Source organism: Chiloscyllium punctatum, chromosome 41, assembly GCF_047496795.1.
Source record: "Chiloscyllium punctatum isolate Juve2018m chromosome 41, sChiPun1.3, whole genome shotgun sequence".
NCBI classification, from domain to species: Eukaryota; Metazoa; Chordata; class Chondrichthyes; order Orectolobiformes; family Hemiscylliidae; genus Chiloscyllium; species Chiloscyllium punctatum.
In genome coordinates, this window is record NC_092779.1 from 40,020,552 (window position 1) to 40,039,028 (window position 18,477).

Sequence of the window (18,477 nt, forward strand, 5' to 3'; positions counted from 1 at the left end):
CAAGTCCACACTGCCCCGCCAAAGCATAACCCACCCATACCCCTACATCTACATTTACCCCTTACCTAACACTACGGGCAATTTAGCATGGCCAATTCACCTGGCCTGCACATCTTTGGACTGTGGGAGGAAACCGGAGCACCCGGAGGAAACCCACGCAGACACAGGGAGAACGTGCAAACTCCACACAGTCAGTCGCCTGAGGCGGGAATTGAACCCGGGTCTCAGGCGCTGTGAGGCAGCAGTGCTAACCACTGTGCCACCGTGCCACCCACAAATGCTACTTCGCCTGAACTTGGCTTGCCCTCTACTCTTTAAGGTAAAAACAATGACTGCAGATGCTGGAAACCAGATTCTGGATTAGTGGTGCTGGAAGAGCACAGCAGTTCAGGCAGCATCCAAGGAGCTTCGAAATCGACTTTTCAGGCAAAAGCCCTTCATCAGGAGGGCTTTTGCCCAAAACGTCGAATTCAAAGCTCCTTGGATGCTGCCTGAACTGCTGTGCTCTTCCAGCACCTCTACTCCCTAATCCTATTCCCTCCTCCCACTCTGTAGTGGCACCAAAACTCAAGGGCATAGATTTAAAAAGGACTTCAGGGCCAACATCTTCACACAGAGGGTGGAATGTGTATGGAATGAGCTGCCAGAGGGACTGGTGGAGACTAGTACAATTCCAACATTTAAAAGGCATCTGGATCAGTATATGAAGGGCAGAGAGAGATATGGGCCAAATGCTGGTAAATGGGACTAGATTAATTTAGGGTATCTGGTTGACATGGTTGGGTTGGACCAAAGGATCTGTTTCTTTGCTATGCCTCTCTACGACTGGTCACCTTCCTCAGTATTCCAAATGAGAAAATTGGTTTGAAATGACATTGTACAAGAATCTTCTATCTCAATTAATCTGTGCCCTCATCGTATCCTTGTCTGCTGGTTAACCATTTTTTCATCTTAAGAAATTTCTATTACCGATAAGCTACAATTCCCCTGGAACACTCATTCAAGGAAATGGATACCTGGATGTACCACACTGACTCCAACCATTCAGTTCCAATACTTGAATGGAGTGTGCTAGAAGTTCATATACAGAACAGGATGCACATTCAATGGGTCCTCATTAGTATTCCAAGATAGCCAATCCACCAACTTCTAGATTACTGAGATCCTGACTTTAAACATTCGACATTAGTCTAGACACTTGGACATTGAGGTAGCATGTATAAAATGGGAAATAGATGACAATGCCAACATTCCATAAATAGATAATAAGGAATAAAGAAACCATTAGAAACTGACGTTTAGTAGTAAAATAGTCAAAAAGCAATAGAGAAAAAAAAAATCAGGAAAACTAGGATTGGAAACTATCAAGTGAATCTTAGTAAGGAAAATAAATGAACAATGTAAACAAAAGTTGCCTGTAATTTTGATTTCATTTCTAAATTTCAGATGTGCGTTCTCTGCTAGTGTTATAATTCTGACCTTGTTCTCCTGCATAATTTCCTTCATATTTGTGCTATCTGATCTTATTGACTGAGGCAATATATCCCACTTTTTTCTGTTGCCCTCTCTTATGGTTTCCCCTGATGCTCATCAGACTCAGTTTTCTCCCCTCCCAAGGGCAGAAAAGTGCAATTTTGGAAATAAATTTATCACCAATGCTGCTGTGCTATTTAAACAAAATGTTGCTGCAGATCTGCTGGAATTCTTTTGCAGTGTGTCTCAGTTCTTCAAATTCAGATTCCAGAAGAACCTGCCACTATTTGTGATATTTTCCTGATAGCCACTCCTGATCTCTTGTGGACTTTGCCACCAGCATGGAGTGTTTGAAAAAACGTTGTTTGGAGGTAGTGTTTTGTCACCAATTCTCCTTATCATTGTTTTGGCTTGGGCCTACTGAATGATTAGCAGCAGACGATACAACATAGTAGTGTATTGGGACAATGCTGTGCCTTTAAGAGATTTGTTCTGTCATGTTTCTCTTGCAGAGAGGTGCTGCCACAGTGGAATTGGAAATTCTGCTTCAGAACCAGTCGGTAAACAACTTTGATCTTCAAGTGTTCTTTTTTAAAATAGGCAAAAGCTTACAAAATTATGAGGGGCATGGATAGGGCAAATAAGCAAAGTCTTTTCCCTGGGGTTTGGGAGCCTAGAACTAGAGGGCATAGGTTTAGGGGGAAGAGGGGAAAGATATAAAAGAGACCTACAGGGCAACCTTTTCACACAGACAGTGGTACGTGTGTGGAATGAGCTGCCAGAGGATGCGATGGAGGCTGGTACAATTGCGACATTTAAGAGGCATTTGGATGGGTATATGAATAGGAAGGGTTTGGAGGGATATGGGCCAGGTGCTGGCAGGTGGGACTAGATTGAGTTGGGATATCTGGTCGGCATGGACGGGTTTAACCGAAGGGTCCATTTCTATGCTGTACACTTCTATGACTCTATGACTATAAGTGGGTGGAGTCAGGCTCACTCTGACCCAAGGTTTTAGTTATGCTTTCAGCTGGGGTTTGAAACTGGCTGCTGAAACCGATAGATGAGCTTGCTCTCTGCTGCAGCAAAAATGTTGAGTTCTTTCTCTGCTGCTGGATTATTCCTTTTGGTGTCTCTTTCTCCTGAACTATAAGATATAGTACTTGAAGAAAATCGGTTTTAATGAATTTGTCTTTGTCAAGACAGTGTGTTTATAGAATACTGCTATACTGCTATAACTGATTAGCATTTATATATTTTAATTAAGTATTTCAATACAGTTAAAGTTGTGCCAGTTCTTTCTTTGATGGTATTTTATCTGTGTTATAAGAAGAAAAGCTTAGTAATGGACTAATTGAATCACATCTGGAACGCTGTTTTACACTTGCTTTTAAATAAAGTGAAAAATTAAGTGGAATTGGAATTCAATAAAATCTGGAATAAAAAGAGTCTAATGACAACCATTGTTGATTGGTGAAAAAACCCCCATCTGGTTTACTAATATCCTTAAGGGAAGTAAACAGCCATCCTGACTTGGTCTGTTCTATATGTGATTCCAGACTCAAAGCAGTGTGCTTAACTTTTAATTGCCCTCTGGACAATTAGGGATTGGACACTAAATGGCTAGTGATGCTCTCATCCCATGAATGAATCCTTGTTTACATACAAGTGCACACAAAACATATTTGCTGCTTTCCATACTAAGTTGCCTGATTTCTGCACTGAAATCCACTGGTCAATATTTAAACACTTGATTCTTCTGAATATGGTTATCTAACATGCTAAGTAAATTTACATCACAAACACTCTAAGCAAGTGATCCTTTACTATCTGTTGACAAATAAAAATCAATGTACATGCCTGGTAAGAGCCTGATGGAACTACTATAGTCACTGCATCTTGAATACGATATTACCATCTCTACTTTGTTACTGCGGTCAAACATTTTTGAACTTCTCAAAAACAAAATCAAAATTATTGAATAACTCATCTTTAAAAAGAATTGAACAAAAAGACCTATGGATGCAGGTGTTTAGTTCCTCAACAGTGGCAGGTAGACAGGATGGTGAAAATGACATATGGCATCCTTGTCTTCATTAAGAAGTGCATTGAGTATATGAGTTGGAGGACCACGTTGCAGCTGTACAGGACATTGGAAAGGCCACTTTTGGAGTATTGAATTAAATTTGTGTTTCTGCTTTGATTTGTCAAACTTGTAAATCATTTCTGAAGCCTTTCAAGGATGTTACTGGAATTGGAGGGTTTGTGCTATTGAGAGAGATGTATTTACCCTGGAGCATCGGAGGCCTTATAGAGGTTTATAAAATCAAAAGGGCATGGTTAGCATAAATAGCCAAAAGTCTTTTGCCCAGGTTGTGTTCGGGGGGTGGGGGTGGCGGCGTCCAAATCTAGGGTGCATAGGTTTAAGGAGAGAGGGGAAAAGATTTAAACGGGACCTGAGTGATAACCTTTTCCCAACAGAGGGTAGTGCATGTATGGAATGAGTTGCGAGATGAAGTGGAGGAAGTGGGCACAATTATAACATTTAAAAAAGGCATCTGGACAGGTACATGAACAGGAAGGGTTGAGGAGGATACAAGCCAAGTGCTGGCAAATAGGATCAGCTTAGGCTATCTGGTTGATCAAGAGAGGTTGGACTAAAGGATAGGTTTCCATGCTGTACACCTCGATAACTCTAAATGATTAGAAACACACAAAATAGCAACAGCAGTAGAACATTGGACCCTTCAAGGCTGTTCTGCCATTCAATATGATCATGACTGATCATCCTGTTTCAACTTTCTCCCCATACCCTTTGATCTCTGTAGCCCAAGAAAATAGATAATTTTTCCTTAAAAATCGAGCCATAACTATTTTTGTTTAACCCAAATCTCTTGCACAGTACATTATGCTGACACATTATACTTAAAAGCTATCTGTAATGCATCCTTTTCATAACTGCACATTCACATTAAAGTTCACACATTTCTCACTACAGGCATCAAAATGCCCTAACAAAGAGTATTTTGACAAAGTGTTACAATCTTAGCAACTCAAATTATATTCCAAAATAAATGGAGGCATTATTTTGCACATTATGAAAGCTATTGTAATGTTTTTCTTACCATTTCTCCTCGTCTGCTTATTTTCTTACTTCTAGTTGCAACTTTCCTGAAAATTATGAAAATAGTGCAGGGAAATTTAGCAACCACCAGAATACCGATCATTCACATTATAGTCTTTCCAGCTGCATTCCAAATATCATATCATTACAATCAAGACTATCAAAGTAGACGTGACGGCATTACTGTTGGGAAGTGACCAACTTCTATAAAATGAGAAAAAAAGTTGTGATCCAGGTGATAGGATTTAGGTCAAAAGGTAGCTCTTCAGTGAGAAGAAAACAAATCTACAGATGCTGGAAATCAAACGTAAAACAGAAATTGCGAGAAAACTTCAGACCTGGCAGCATCTGTGGACAGAAAGAACTGGAATTCAAAATGGTCACTAAAAGATAGTAAACAATTTAGATTTACACAGCAATAGTAGGCTAGCACTGCTGCCTCACAGCACCAGGGTCCCAGCTTCGATTCCAGCCTCAGGCGCTTATCTGTGTGGAGTTTGCACGTTCTCCCAGTGTCTGCGTGGGTTTCCTCCGGGTGCTCCGGTTTCCTCCCACAGTCCAAACATGTGCAGGTTAGTGAACTGGCCATGCTAAATTGCCCATAGTGTGAGGTGCATTAGTCAGAGGGAAATGGGTCTGGGTGGATTACTCTTGAGGGGGCTGGTGTGGACTGGTTGGTTCCAATTCCTAATCTAAAAAATAAAATTCCAAAAGACGACTGACTGGCCCCGTAATGTTAATTCCAGTTTGTGTCCACAAATCGTGCCAGACCGGAGTTTTTACAGCAATTTGTTTGCTAGTTCTTTGGTTTCATTGTCCTAGAATGCCACAATATCAGCTTCCTTCTAGATGACAGAACCATTTATTAAATATTACTAAACCTTCACCTGTATAACTCACTCCACTTGTTACACACTCCAAGAAATTTACGTCTAACTGAAAGTCTTTTACAATCTGAAACCTGTGCCCCATTCTCCTTCTGTCTTGTAGTATCCAAAAGCAAAATTTCACACATTCATATCACAGAAACAAGCCATGTAGCCTCAACTGTGTGGGCTATTATTAATATCACACACATTCATATTCCAAATGTACTATTATAATTAACTCAGCCCACAATGCATTTTGTTCTAATTCCCTCCTCCCTTAGTTTGTAATAAGTCTTTCTTTAAATGTGACAAGGCTCAATCCTTAAAATTCACTTGGAAGTGAGCTTTATGATATGTAAATCAAGACCTCCTAAATTTTACTGACTTCTGGATTCATATCTTGTGGACAAAACAAACGTATAGGAGCAAGGTGGCAGTGACCATACACATGGGCTAGATGAGTCAAAGTAGAGTGCTGCAGTGTACATCTGTTAAATTGAATTGGAGAGACATATTCAGCAGTATTCTACAGAGTCTCAGTATTAGGGCTACAGTTTCCAATATGCATTAATGACCTGAACTGGAGTACAGGAGGTTAAAAGTCTACATTTGCTGTTGACATCATTCAAATCTAACAATGAGATTCAGAACAACAAGGTGGTGAAAAGGGTACACATGGTAGATTAAATTTAATGCAGACAAATGAAACTGGATTTTGAAGAGAGGAAAACAGGAATAAAATAAATATGATGCTTAAAGGAAGAGGAGAGTTGGAATTTATGCAAAATTCTTTGTAAAGTTAGCAGGACAAAATTAATAAGGCAGTTGGGCAAAGAAAAACAATTTAGGGAGTTCAAATTTAGTATTGCTGAATAAAACCCAAAGATCTTCTGTAAAAGCTTGCACTCATCAGAGCACATCCAAGCATACCAAATTTCCAAGGGAAAAACAGCGTATATTACATATGGAAATTGTGGCCACTAGTTCCAAGTCAAATCTTAATGGTCGAGCAGTTGCCATGGAAAACACCAGAGATTAACATATCGCCATTTCTTTTGTTTAATTCAGAAAGAAATTTAGATTGCCGCAAAAGCCTCCTTCTCAATTTTTCTACCGAGGTGAGTGATCTAGAAACATAATAGACTTGACGCAAGAGAGTCAGCCAGATGCCAGAACCCACTTTTCACATCAGGTTAGCTAACTTTACTGGACTTTCTTTCAATAACTGAGTTACATACACACAAATTCTTAATGAGCCATGTTATAGATCACACCAAAACTAGTAGCCTAAACCCTAACATCTATCTTCTTTAAAAGGCAAGTAGTTGACACTGTTGCCTCACGGCATCAGGGACCCAGGTTCAACTCTAGCCTCAGGCGATTCTGTGCGGAGTTTACAAACTTTCCCCATGTCTGTGCTCCCATTTCAATCCACAATCCAAAAGATGTGCAGGTCAGGTGAATTGGCCATACTAAATTGTGTTCAGGGATGTGTAGGTTAGGTACATTAGTCAGGGGGAAAATGTAGAGTAATGGATCTGGGAGAGTTACTCTTTGGAGGGTCGGTGCAGACTTGTTGGGCCAAATGATTTTTGGAAAAATATATATTTAGAATAATACCCAACAGATTTTTTTAGAAACAGAAATTAGGTGCAGTAGCAGCTCATTTGGTCTTTCGAGCCTGCATCACCACTTAATATGATCATGCAATTTCAGAATCCCATACCCACTTTCATTTATACTCCTTGATCCCTTTAGCTGCAAGGTCGCGTCAGTTGCCTCTTGAATATATCTAACAAACTGGCCCCCATAGCTATCTCTGGAAGAATTCCATATGTTCACAACTCTGTGGGAAGAAATTCTTTGTCATCTCAGTCTTGAATGTTTTACACTTTATTGTTAGGCTGTGACTCCTAGTTCTGGACTTGGACAACATCAGAAACATGCTTCCTGCATCTAGCCTGTCCAGTCCCATCAGGATTTTGTCTGTTTCTATGAGAATCCCACTCATTCTTCTAAGTTCTAGGGAGTACAAGCCAAGTCGATCCAATATTTCCTCCAAAGGGGTTTGTTTCCATGCTGTACATCTCTATGACTATGTGCAGCCCTGCCTTCCCAGGAGTCCTATGAACCTTCACTGGACTCCAACAACAACTTCCTTAGACCAGGAGGCCAAAACTGCACACAATACTCAGGTGAGGCCTCACCAAAGACCTGCATACCTATAGCAAAACATCCTTACTCCTTAAGTCCAATCTCTTGCTATGAAGGCCAGCATGCCATTAACTTTCCTCACTACCTGCTGCACCTACATGCCCATCTTCATCGACTGTTCCACCATCTTATACAGGTCTCATCGCATCTCACCGTTTATTAAACTGTCACCATTCAGATACTAATCTGCCTTCCTGTTTTTGCCAAAGTGGATAACCTCACATTTATCCATTTGCCAAGTGTTTGTCCAAGTCATCCTGCAGCTTCTTAGCATCCTCACAGCACACACTGCCACCCAGCTTAGGTGTTGTCTGAAAATTTAGAGACATTGCATTCAATTCCTTCATCCAAAACATTAATGTAGAATGTGAACTGCAAGGATCCCAGTAGTGAACCCTGCGGTACCCCCCCTTGTCACTGCCTGCCACTCTAAAAGGGCCCATTTATTCCAACTGTCTGCTTCCTGTTTTATTACTGATGAAGGGTTTCTGCCCAAATTGTCGATTCTACTGCTCTTCTGATGCCACCTGACCTGCTAGTGCTTTTCCCGCACCACACTCTCGACTGGTCTCCAGCATCTGCAGGCCTTACTTTCTTCCTGTCCACCAACAGTTCTCTATCCATGTCAATACATTACTTTTGAATGTAAAAATTTCCTTCACTCTCTGATGAAAAGTATCTGCCTGTATCTTCTGATTAAGTCCAGCCTTGAAATACAAATTTCTTGTCCCATATTCTCAATACGGTCTTTCATCCATGGAAAAAAAGATTATGAATCACATTTCACAACTGTATTGACTTTGCGTTAACAATATATAATCATTGGGTACCATTCGAGTTTGAAACCATCACTGAGTGAGCTCCATTCACTGCAACTCTGATTATATTGTCTTTGAGCATGCTTTCAATGTCTTTTTCAGCCTGTGACCATTTTAGCAGGTTAAGTAGATAAGGATGGTGCTGAATTGGAACAGCATTTCCTATATCTACATCATGTTAGCACTTCCCATGCTAGCCACCAGGATACATGAACACCAACTAGCCACAAAATGACATGGCCCTCTCTCACTAGTATCCTTTACATATAGATGAGGACTGACACCACTTGGACTAGGACAACACATCCATCCTCGGCCAAGCCAAACAGAGACATGCTAGAGAATTCCTAGAAGCATGGCATTCCAATCAGAACTCTGTCAATAAACACATTGACAGACCACATTTACCACCCTCAAAAGAACAGGAAATGACATCAGCAACACAAGGAAACCTAACCACAAATAGAAAGTGGGTTACTTACACCAGTTCTTCACCAGAGGATCACTGATGGTGATGAAACATCTGAAAATGAACCTTCCAGCTGAGAGTGTAAGCTAACACCCAGAATAATAGATTCAACTAAACATCATCACTTCCAATATAATAACATCCCACAAACACACACTTGGCCAAGACAGATTCAGTAAATAGATTCCTCACATGCAACATTTCCCTGGTCTAGCGCGGGGGGGGGGGGGGGGGCAGCCGAAAGACAGAGGGACAGAGTCAGACAGAAGGATGGAGTCAGACATATGGACACAGATGTGCTGTGGGGGCTGAGAAATGTGTAATTGCTTCCATGGCCAACTTCAAAACTAACTCTTGAAAGCTAAACTTGATCAGTGGTCAGGAATAAGGGATTACAACTACAACAGGCAGGTAAAGCTACAGTGCACGCAGGAGCCTTAGTCTTTGCTCATGTAAAACAGGTGAGATTCTTTTGTGTTGTCTGCCTGCAGGGTGGATGAGCAAAATTGACTATGGTAACATGTTACAGAAGTCATTCAAATGGAGAGTGCAAAAATTAATGCAGTAGCAAAAGGGACAGTATAATGAGGGAATTGATGTTGCTCACTGCAGTAAAGGGCAGGAGTTCAGAAAGGCTGTGTTACCTGCACAGCACAAGTGTTCAGAATATTAGGGCAGGAGAGAAAGTTAATGGAAACGAAAGGATCTATCCATTGTGGTCCATGTAGGCACCACTGACATAGGCAAGACAAGGCAAGAGGTTTAACTTAATCAATGAGTAGGCACCCAGGTTAAGAAGAACCTCAAAAGAAAAAGGGATACAAAGCATAAATCTATGAATAGAAATAAAACAATAGAAATAAATAAGAGCATAAGGACAGAGTCATTGGAGATATGGCAGTACAATAGTATTGATTAAGACTTGAATACTGAAACTTACGATATTTTGGAAGTATAGGAAACTAGGAAAAGAAGAAAGAGGATTATCTTATTGAATTATGGTATTAAGATAACAGAAAGAGATAATTCAAGTTCAGAAAACTAGAATGCACATGAAGCAAAAAGTAGAGGTGAGAAATGATAAAAGGCAAAAAAAAACAAAAGTCAGTTTTGGGAGTGGTGTACTGGCCCCATGATATATTTAATCCTACCAGGTGGTTAAAAGGAAGAAATAATCAAAGTATATCTGCAGTACAGATTTGGCCAATTGAGTCTGCACTAACCCTCAGAGTAGAGTAGCCTACTCCTATTAATTTGTGTGTTTGAATGTTCGTAATCAGTAAAATGATTAACTGAGCATAGATTCTCTTTTTTTCAACTTTAAGAATTTCCTTTGAGTACAAGCTAACTGACTTTGGATTATCCCCATGGGTAAACATAACATCACATTTTCCAAACCAGTGAACGGAAATATTCAGGCTCTTAGTCTACATTTGCAACCTCAACAACTTTGGGAAGTAATTTCAGCTTTGAACACGCACTTTATTTAAGCATGAATTTTCACAAAACCAAAAGACACATTTGATCATTTTTCTTCCCTTGTACCCATGCTTTGCTCCATGTTGGTCACGGAGTAATGTTCATACAGGTTGTCTTTCATTGAGGATGGCTGTACTTTGAGCCATTTAAATTAGTCAGATAACATTGGCTGCAGAATCTAGTTTATAAACATTGTGGTATGCCCATTCACTTCCAGGTTTACACTCCAGCATTATTAATCCATTTCTCCTGGAAACATTTCTTCTCCTCATTGAGGGGTTATCAATTCCTGAATCTGCTTTAGTTTCACCGAAATTCCCAGTTACTTCACTCTTATCTTTTTTTTTGCAAAATGCCCCACTCTATCATCATAGTGGCATTATGACGCCTCCTGGGCATTTCTGTGGTTTATTTGATTCAACGACCCAGTAGTTTGGGCAAAGTGAGAATCGGCTGTTATTTCACCCCAGTAGTAACAGGTAAGTGAATGTCTGGGTTCATTAATTCTTTTCACTATTTGAAGAGTAGCTTGGGCACAAATGTGATACTAGTCTTGATTGGACTACTTGCCATACATTCAAGATTATTTCTCCACCCAACAGATGACTATGCTGGATTTGTTCAATCTCTATGAGCCTATTAGAAAGTTTCACCGTCATCTTAGACTTTTTATTTGACTAAGGACAGCGTTGAAATTTTTGTTGAATTCCCTAACCCTCTGTAAAGTGCCCAATATTTTCACTTTGCAAATGAGGATTGTCATCATTCATCACAACATCTGCAACATCAACAACTGAAGTGTGCTTTCAGGCATTCTACGATCTCACTGGTAGGCTAGTCTAATTCCCACTAGTCAGAGAGAAGATAATTACTTCATGCAGGAGCGGAAAGGTCTACTTCGAGCTATTTCCTCGGTCTATCAGTGATGTCACACATCATGAGCAGATATTTGCCTTTATTACATGTGCCCTTTAGCTTGCTATCCATTGCAATCACTGCACTGATCTTGGATTTCATTGATCACATTTAGCCATTAAAACACTGCTCTTGCTTCCATCATATTAGACTCAACATGTGATAGCTTTCATGTATGCACTTCACTGACTTGTAGTACAAAAAGAAAACCCTCTAAGGGAAGGCTCCAGCCTGGGACTTTATCTTTGTGGGCCTAATACTTCTATAACAACTGGTTCAGCCTTGATGCTTTCAGGCAATCAAGGTGATGGAAGTGGTTTATAAGAATTACCCCAAAGACAAAGGGCTTGTCAATATGAGGAAGGATGAAAGGAGATCAGATTGAAACTTATAATACTGAGAGGCCTTGATTGATTGGATGTGGAGATTGGATGAGAGATTAGGATCCCAGGGCAAAGCCTCAGCATGAAGGGATAACATTTTAGAATGAAGCTGAGGATTTCTTCAGTCAAAGGGTGGTGGAACTGTGGAACTTAATGCCATAGAAGGCTGTGGGAACTATGTCATTGACTGTATTTGAGCAAGACAGTCAGTCTCTTGATTAGGAAGGAATCCAGGTTACAAGGTAAAGGCAGGAGAATGGGGTTGAGAAACATAGCAGCCATGAACAATGGCAGAGCACACAAATTCTGCTCCTCTCTTATGGTCTTTCGTTATTACTTTTTATAACTTAAATAGTTCCACCTTGCTGCACTGTTTACTCGATTTAAAGGATGCTTGTCTCTCAGATTCAACATTTCTGCTTGGTAGATGACTTCCAGAGCAAGTCCAGCTGTTGCTTCTCACAGAATTTGGAAGATTGCACACTGTCTAGGCATTCTAACTTTATTTATTAACAGCAGGCAGAACTTACAAATTATACCGAATTTCCCTGGCTTATATTGCAAAGCCAGGCAACACCCCTGAATGAAAGAGCGTTATTTCATTCGCAGTAGTCTGGATGTTGGATGCAAGTTAAATCAGGAGCTGAAATTGGCCTGTCGCAAAGATGTTACTACAGTTGTTATGGGGGATTTTAACATGCAGGTAGACTGGGAGAATCAGGATGGTATTGGACCTCAAGAAAGAGACTTTGTGGAGTGCCTCAGAGATGGATTCTTAGAGCAGCTGGTGCTGGAGCCGACCAGGGAGAAGGCAATTCTGGATTTGGTATTGTGTAATGAACCAGAATTGGTCAGAGACCTCGAAGTGAAGGAGCCATTGGGAAGTAGTGACCATAATACATTAACCTTCAATCTGCAATTTGAGGGGGAGAGGGTACAGTCGGAAGTTAAAGTACTTCTGTTGAATAAAGGGAACTATGGAGCTATGAGAGAAGAGCTGGCCAAAGTTCAATGGTGCAATACCTTAGCAGGGATGACCATGGAGGAACAATGGCGGATATTTCTGGGTATAATGCAGAAGTTGCAGGATCAGTTCATTCCTAAAAGGAAGATCGATCCTAAGAGGAGGCATAGGTGGCCGTGGCTGATGAGGGAAGTTAAGAAACAAAGTTAAAAGAGAAAAAGTATAACATAGCAAAGATAAGTGGGAAAACTGAGGACTGGGAAGCTTTTAAAGATCAACAGAGGATTACTAAGAAGGAAATACGCAGAGGAAAAATGAGGTACGAAGGTAAACTGGCCAATAATATAAAAGAAGGATAGTAAAAGCTTTTTTTAGGTATGTGCAAGGCAAAAAAATGGTTAGGACTAAAATTGGGCCCTTGAAGACAGGAACAGGGGAATATATTACGGGGAACAAAGAAATGGCAGAAGAATTAAATGGGTACTTCAGATCTGTGTTCACTGGGGAAGACACAAGCAATCTCCCTGAGGTAACAGTGGCTGAAGGACCTGAACTTACGGGAATTTATATTTGCGAGGAATTGGTGTTGAAGAGACTGTTAGGTCTGAAGGTTGATAAGTCCCCGGGGCCTGATAGTCTACATCCCATGGTACTGAAGGAGGTGGCTCGGGAAATCGTGGATGCGTTGGTGATTATTTTCCAGAGTTCGATAGATTCGGGGTCGGTTCCTGAGGATTGGAGGATGGCTAATGTTATACCACTTTTTAAGAAAGGTGGGAGAGAGAAAGCAGGAAATTATAGACCAGTTAGTCTGACCTCAGTGGTGGGAAAGATGCTGGAGTCTATTATAAAAGGATGAAATTACGACACCTCTGGATAGTAGTAACAGGATAGGACAGGGTCAGCATGGATTTATGAAGGGGAAATCATGCTTGACTAATCTTCTGGAATTTTTTGAGGATGTAACTCCGAAGATGAATGAGGGAGATCCCGTAGATGTAGTGTACCTGGACTTTCAGAAAGCTTTTGATAAAGTCCCACACAGGAGGTTAGCGAGTAAAATTAGGGTGCATGGTATTGGGGGCAAAGTATTCGATTGGATTGAAAATTGGTTGGCTGATAGGAAACAAAGGTTAGTGATAAACGGCTCCATTTTGGAATGGCAGGCAGTGACCAGTGGGGTGCCGCAGGGGTCTGTGCTGGGACCACAGCTTTTTGCGGTATATGTTAATGATATAGAAGATGGTATCAGCAATAACATTAGCAAATTTACTGACGATACAAAGCTGGGTGGCAGGGTGAAATGTGAGGAGGATGTTAGGAGATTACAGGGTGACCTGGACAAGTTAGGTGAGTGGGCAGATGCTGTTTAATGTGGATAAATGTATGGTGGCAAGAACAGGAAGGCAGATTACTACCTCAATGGAATCAATTTAGGTAAAGGGGCAGTACAGAGAGATCTGGGTGTTCTTGTACACCGGTCAATGAAGGCAAGCATGCAGGTACAGCAGGTAGTGAAGGCGGCTAATAGCATGCTGGCCTTCATAACAAGGGGGATTGAGTATAGAAGCAAAGAGGTGCTTCTGCAGCTGTACAGGGCCCTGGTGAGACCACACCTGGAGTACTGTGTGCAGTTCTGGTCTCCAAATTTGAGGAAAGACATTCTGGCTATTGAGGGAGTGCAGTGTAGGTTCACGAGGTCAATTCCTGGAATGGCGGGATTACCTTACACTGAAAGACTGAAGCGACTGGGCTTGTATACCCTTGAGTTTAGAAGACTGAGAGGGGATCTGATTGAGACATAAGATTAAAGGATTGGACACTCTGGCAGCAGGAAACATGTTTCCGCTGATGGGTGAGTGCCGAACCAGAGGACACAGCTTAAAAATACAGGGTAGACCATTTAGGACAGAGATGAGGAAAACCTTCTTCACCCAGAGAGTGGTGGTTGTGTGAAATGCTCTGCCCCAGAGGGCAGTGGAGGCCCAGTCTCTGGATTTATTTAAGAAAGAGTTAGATAGAGCTCTCAAGGATAGTGGAATCAAGGGTTATGGAGATAAGGCAGGAAGAGGATACTGATTAGGAATGATCAGCCATGATCATATTGAATGGCGGTGCAGGCTCGAAGGGCTGAATGGCCTACTCCTGCACCTATTGTCTATTTGCACATATTTTGGACGAGGTAGAAAGATATGAATGAACCATTGTCATTTTATCCTTCCTGGACAAGTATTGATTAAAAATACGAACCAGCAAAGAAAATAGCCACTCACCTCTTTGCACAGTCTGAGCATAACCGCATTCAAAGTGTGGAAGTAAATGCAACTGGCTGTCTGGGTTGATCCAAGCCCTCTCTCATTGGCATCCTCAAGGCATCATCATACATTAACAGTGGTGTTATCACCAGTATTTGTTTGGCTGTCATGAAGGCTGCTTCTTGTACAGTATCTCAATACCACTGCATCTCCTAATTTGTATAGAGATTCACACTCCGATAGCAAATGAGGTAACAACTTAGCTAGATAATTCATCACACTGACATCATAGCACTGCTTTCACTCTTTTTACTTGCTGCATCCCACTTACAGTTCTCTTTTCGTCAGGGACAAGTCCTTTCACTGTCAGTACATGACCTATGTCCTTGGCTCTCAGTATAAGTATTCCTTTTTGAATTCAATTGTGGGAGTGGGCAATTCTGGTTGGCCAGAATCTATTGCTTGTTTCTATTTGCTCTTGAGAATGTGGTGGTAAGCTGCCACCACTGAACTACTGCTGTCCATGTGATGTAACAGGTCCCACAATTTCCTTGAGGGAATTAAAAGATTTTGACCCAGCAGGAGTGAAGGAATGGCAATGAATTTCTAAGTCAGGATGAGGAGTGGCTTGGAATGCACCATCATCTTTAGGTTTGTATGGAGAGTGCTTTCTCAGTCACTTGAGATTCTGATCATAGTCTGGAACAGTTGCTTTATACAGGTCTTCACATCCATGCATTCATAGCTCATCTACAATAGTTTCTACTTCAGGAAGATCTTATACATCATACAGCCTATGTCTTTCCAATAATCTTTGTTCAAATACTTCTTCATTACTCCCCAACATGTTGTTCATATTTGACTTGGAATGTCACTCATCATAATGTAATGTCTCATGCTATCATATTAGAACACTTCAATTTACAGAATCTTAGCTTCTGCATATGTTGACAGCATTCTTGAGAATATGCTGCCATCTCAGCTTCAGGTAACACCATGATTTTCAGGTCTCAAAACCTCAGGATTCAGCTGGTCATATCATTGTTATCACAGAACAATAATCTCCTTCACCTATGACCTCCAAACATTTGAACACATTGAACCTTTTATTTGTGTTACTTATGAACAAAGCCTTCAAATGTGCTCCTGTTTGGCACCTGTGCTCCTGAGAAGTTTAGGGTGCTAAACAGCTTGTAGCAGCCTTCTCCCAACATTGATAACAGGATTGCTCCCCTTATTTGTCCAGTCTTATTAACTGCTTTAAAAAAAAAAATAGTTTCATCTCATTTTTGTCTTTAATTTCCACACTAGCAAGGAGTATGCAAAATTTATAGCCATTCTGACTCCCAGAATTTCAAAGTTGCATACTATGGCGAGACATTTTGCTTGATTATTTCTTTAAAAAAAAGGAGTCACTTCGTACTTTTGATATCCTATTTCAAGTAAAACACTGAATGGTTGCTACAAGTAAAATTACAGCAAAAACAGTAGATGGTTACATCATTACGGTAAACCAGTCAATTCAGTGTTGAAATTTAATTTTAAAATAAACATCTGTTTAGGCAGAGACTGATCACCAAAAAAGAAAAAAAAAGAGACAGACAGACACTGCCACCCAGCATCAGCAAATTAAACCAGTGTCAGTACACAGATCCTCCTGCAGGGTAATGAAACCAATTCTGGATGTAGGTTTGCCCACTGAGCTGCAAGGTTCATTTTCACATGTTGTCACCATATTGGGTAAACATCTTTAGTGTGCCTCTGAAAGAAACACTGGTGGTGTAGCCCACTTTCTATTTTTATGATTGAGTTTCCTTGGGTTGCTGATATGATTTCCTGTCATTTTTCTCAAGGTTTGGAAAATGGGATCCAAGTGAATGTGTTTGTTGCATCCAACCGGAACTCTATCAACAAACACATTGACTTGGATCCCATTTACCAAACTCTAAGAAAAAGAACAGGAAATGACATCATAATAGGAAATGTAACCACAGGAAAGGACATCACCAACTCAAGGAAACTCAAACATATAAATAGAAGCAGGCTACACCACCAGTGCTTTATCTGGAGGCTCACTGAAGATGTTACCTAGTATGGTGGTGAAACGTCTGAAAATGAACCTTCCAGCTCAGCGAGCAAACCTACATCCAGAACCTCAACCTGAGCTACAAATCTTCTCAAAACTCGCTATTGAAACTAGTACACAGACCCTCCTGCAGGGTAATGGCAAATGTCAACAAACTTTACCGATGATTCCTTTCAATTTTTCTGCACATTTCTGCTAAATGGATTAATACGTTTACATAAAAGTATGAATAGACACATTTATTACAATAATGCCTTTTTTCGTAACATTTCAGATTCAGAAGGCAGTGTTTTCTGAATTCCTCAATCCTTTACACCTAACTGCATTATTTTTGAATAAAAATATCAAGTCAAATAGTTTAGCATGCCTGGCAGCATCTGTCATTACATTTTATCAGAACTGTTTTGACTGAATGGTCAAGACCTGAAATATGAACTATGCTTTCCACAGGTCCTGCCAGAACCAAGCAGTTTCAGCATTTTCTATTTTTATTTTGGATTCAAGGCATCTGCAAATGTTCTCATTATTCTAAAGATCACTAATAGAAGGACACTGCAAGCTGGAAGAATCTCTAAACAACAATTCTATAGTACTCTCATGGGAGAGGTGATGATGATCTAGTGGTAATTAGATTGAGTATACCAGCAATTCCTATATTTCATGAACAAAAATAAAACTGCACAGGATTATGGTGTTTGTTCCTTTACTTCCAACCCACTCCTCAAATTGTTCAAATAGCATCAAAGAATAGTCAGCGACTTACGGATTGCGGTCTTCATCAAAAGACAGTCTTTTCCTTCCAGGAATTCTCCTTTTGGCTTCAGTAACCTGTAATTAGATTAAAAATTGAAACATCTTAAGATTTGATAGCATCTGAAACATTGAAATGGTGATGCTGCAGGTTGGCATACTTCCCTTCATCATAACATGGTCTAAAGTTAAAATAATCATTAAGCCTTGAATGCAAGATTACTGATTGATATTTTCTTTCAAACAGGAAACAGAATCATAGAATCCCTTCAGCACAGAAGCAGCTATTTGGCCAGAGTCTGCACTGACCCTCCCAAGAGCTATCTATCCCTGTAACTGCAAATTTGCCCTGGCTAATTCACCTAGCCTGTATTCAGGATCCAATTTATGGACAATCCACTTAATCTGCACATTTTTGGATTGTGAAAGGAAAGTGGAGTACCCAGCACAAACTAATGAGCAACCTCGACACTCAGTACCCCAACACTGGGATCAAGCCCTGACATAGATAGCAGTGCTAACCACTATGCCCCTAAAATAGTTTCACCAGAAATTACAGGGTACAACATCAGGTACCAAAAGGTGAAGGAAAATGTGCAGCTATTTTGAAAGCTAGATCTTACATCAGAGACCCAATAACTCATTATAGACATCGAAACTGCACTGCTGAAAGTGATA

General features: G+C 40.5%; 1 protein-coding gene across 1 annotated transcript in view; it reads right to left on the reverse strand.

The window, feature by feature from the left end:
* Positions 1-18,477, reverse strand: part of LOC140465108 (synaptonemal complex protein 2-like) — a 243,739-nt gene that overhangs the window by 107,882 nt on the left and 117,380 nt on the right. The window contains exons 19-20 of the mRNA XM_072560975.1: positions 17,813-17,877; positions 4,599-4,644 (exon numbers count right to left, since the gene is read on the reverse strand). Of these exons, the coding sequence (XP_072417076.1) occupies positions 4,599-4,644; positions 17,813-17,877 (111 nt within the window). The remainder of the gene's footprint in view (positions 1-4,598; positions 4,645-17,812; positions 17,878-18,477) is intronic.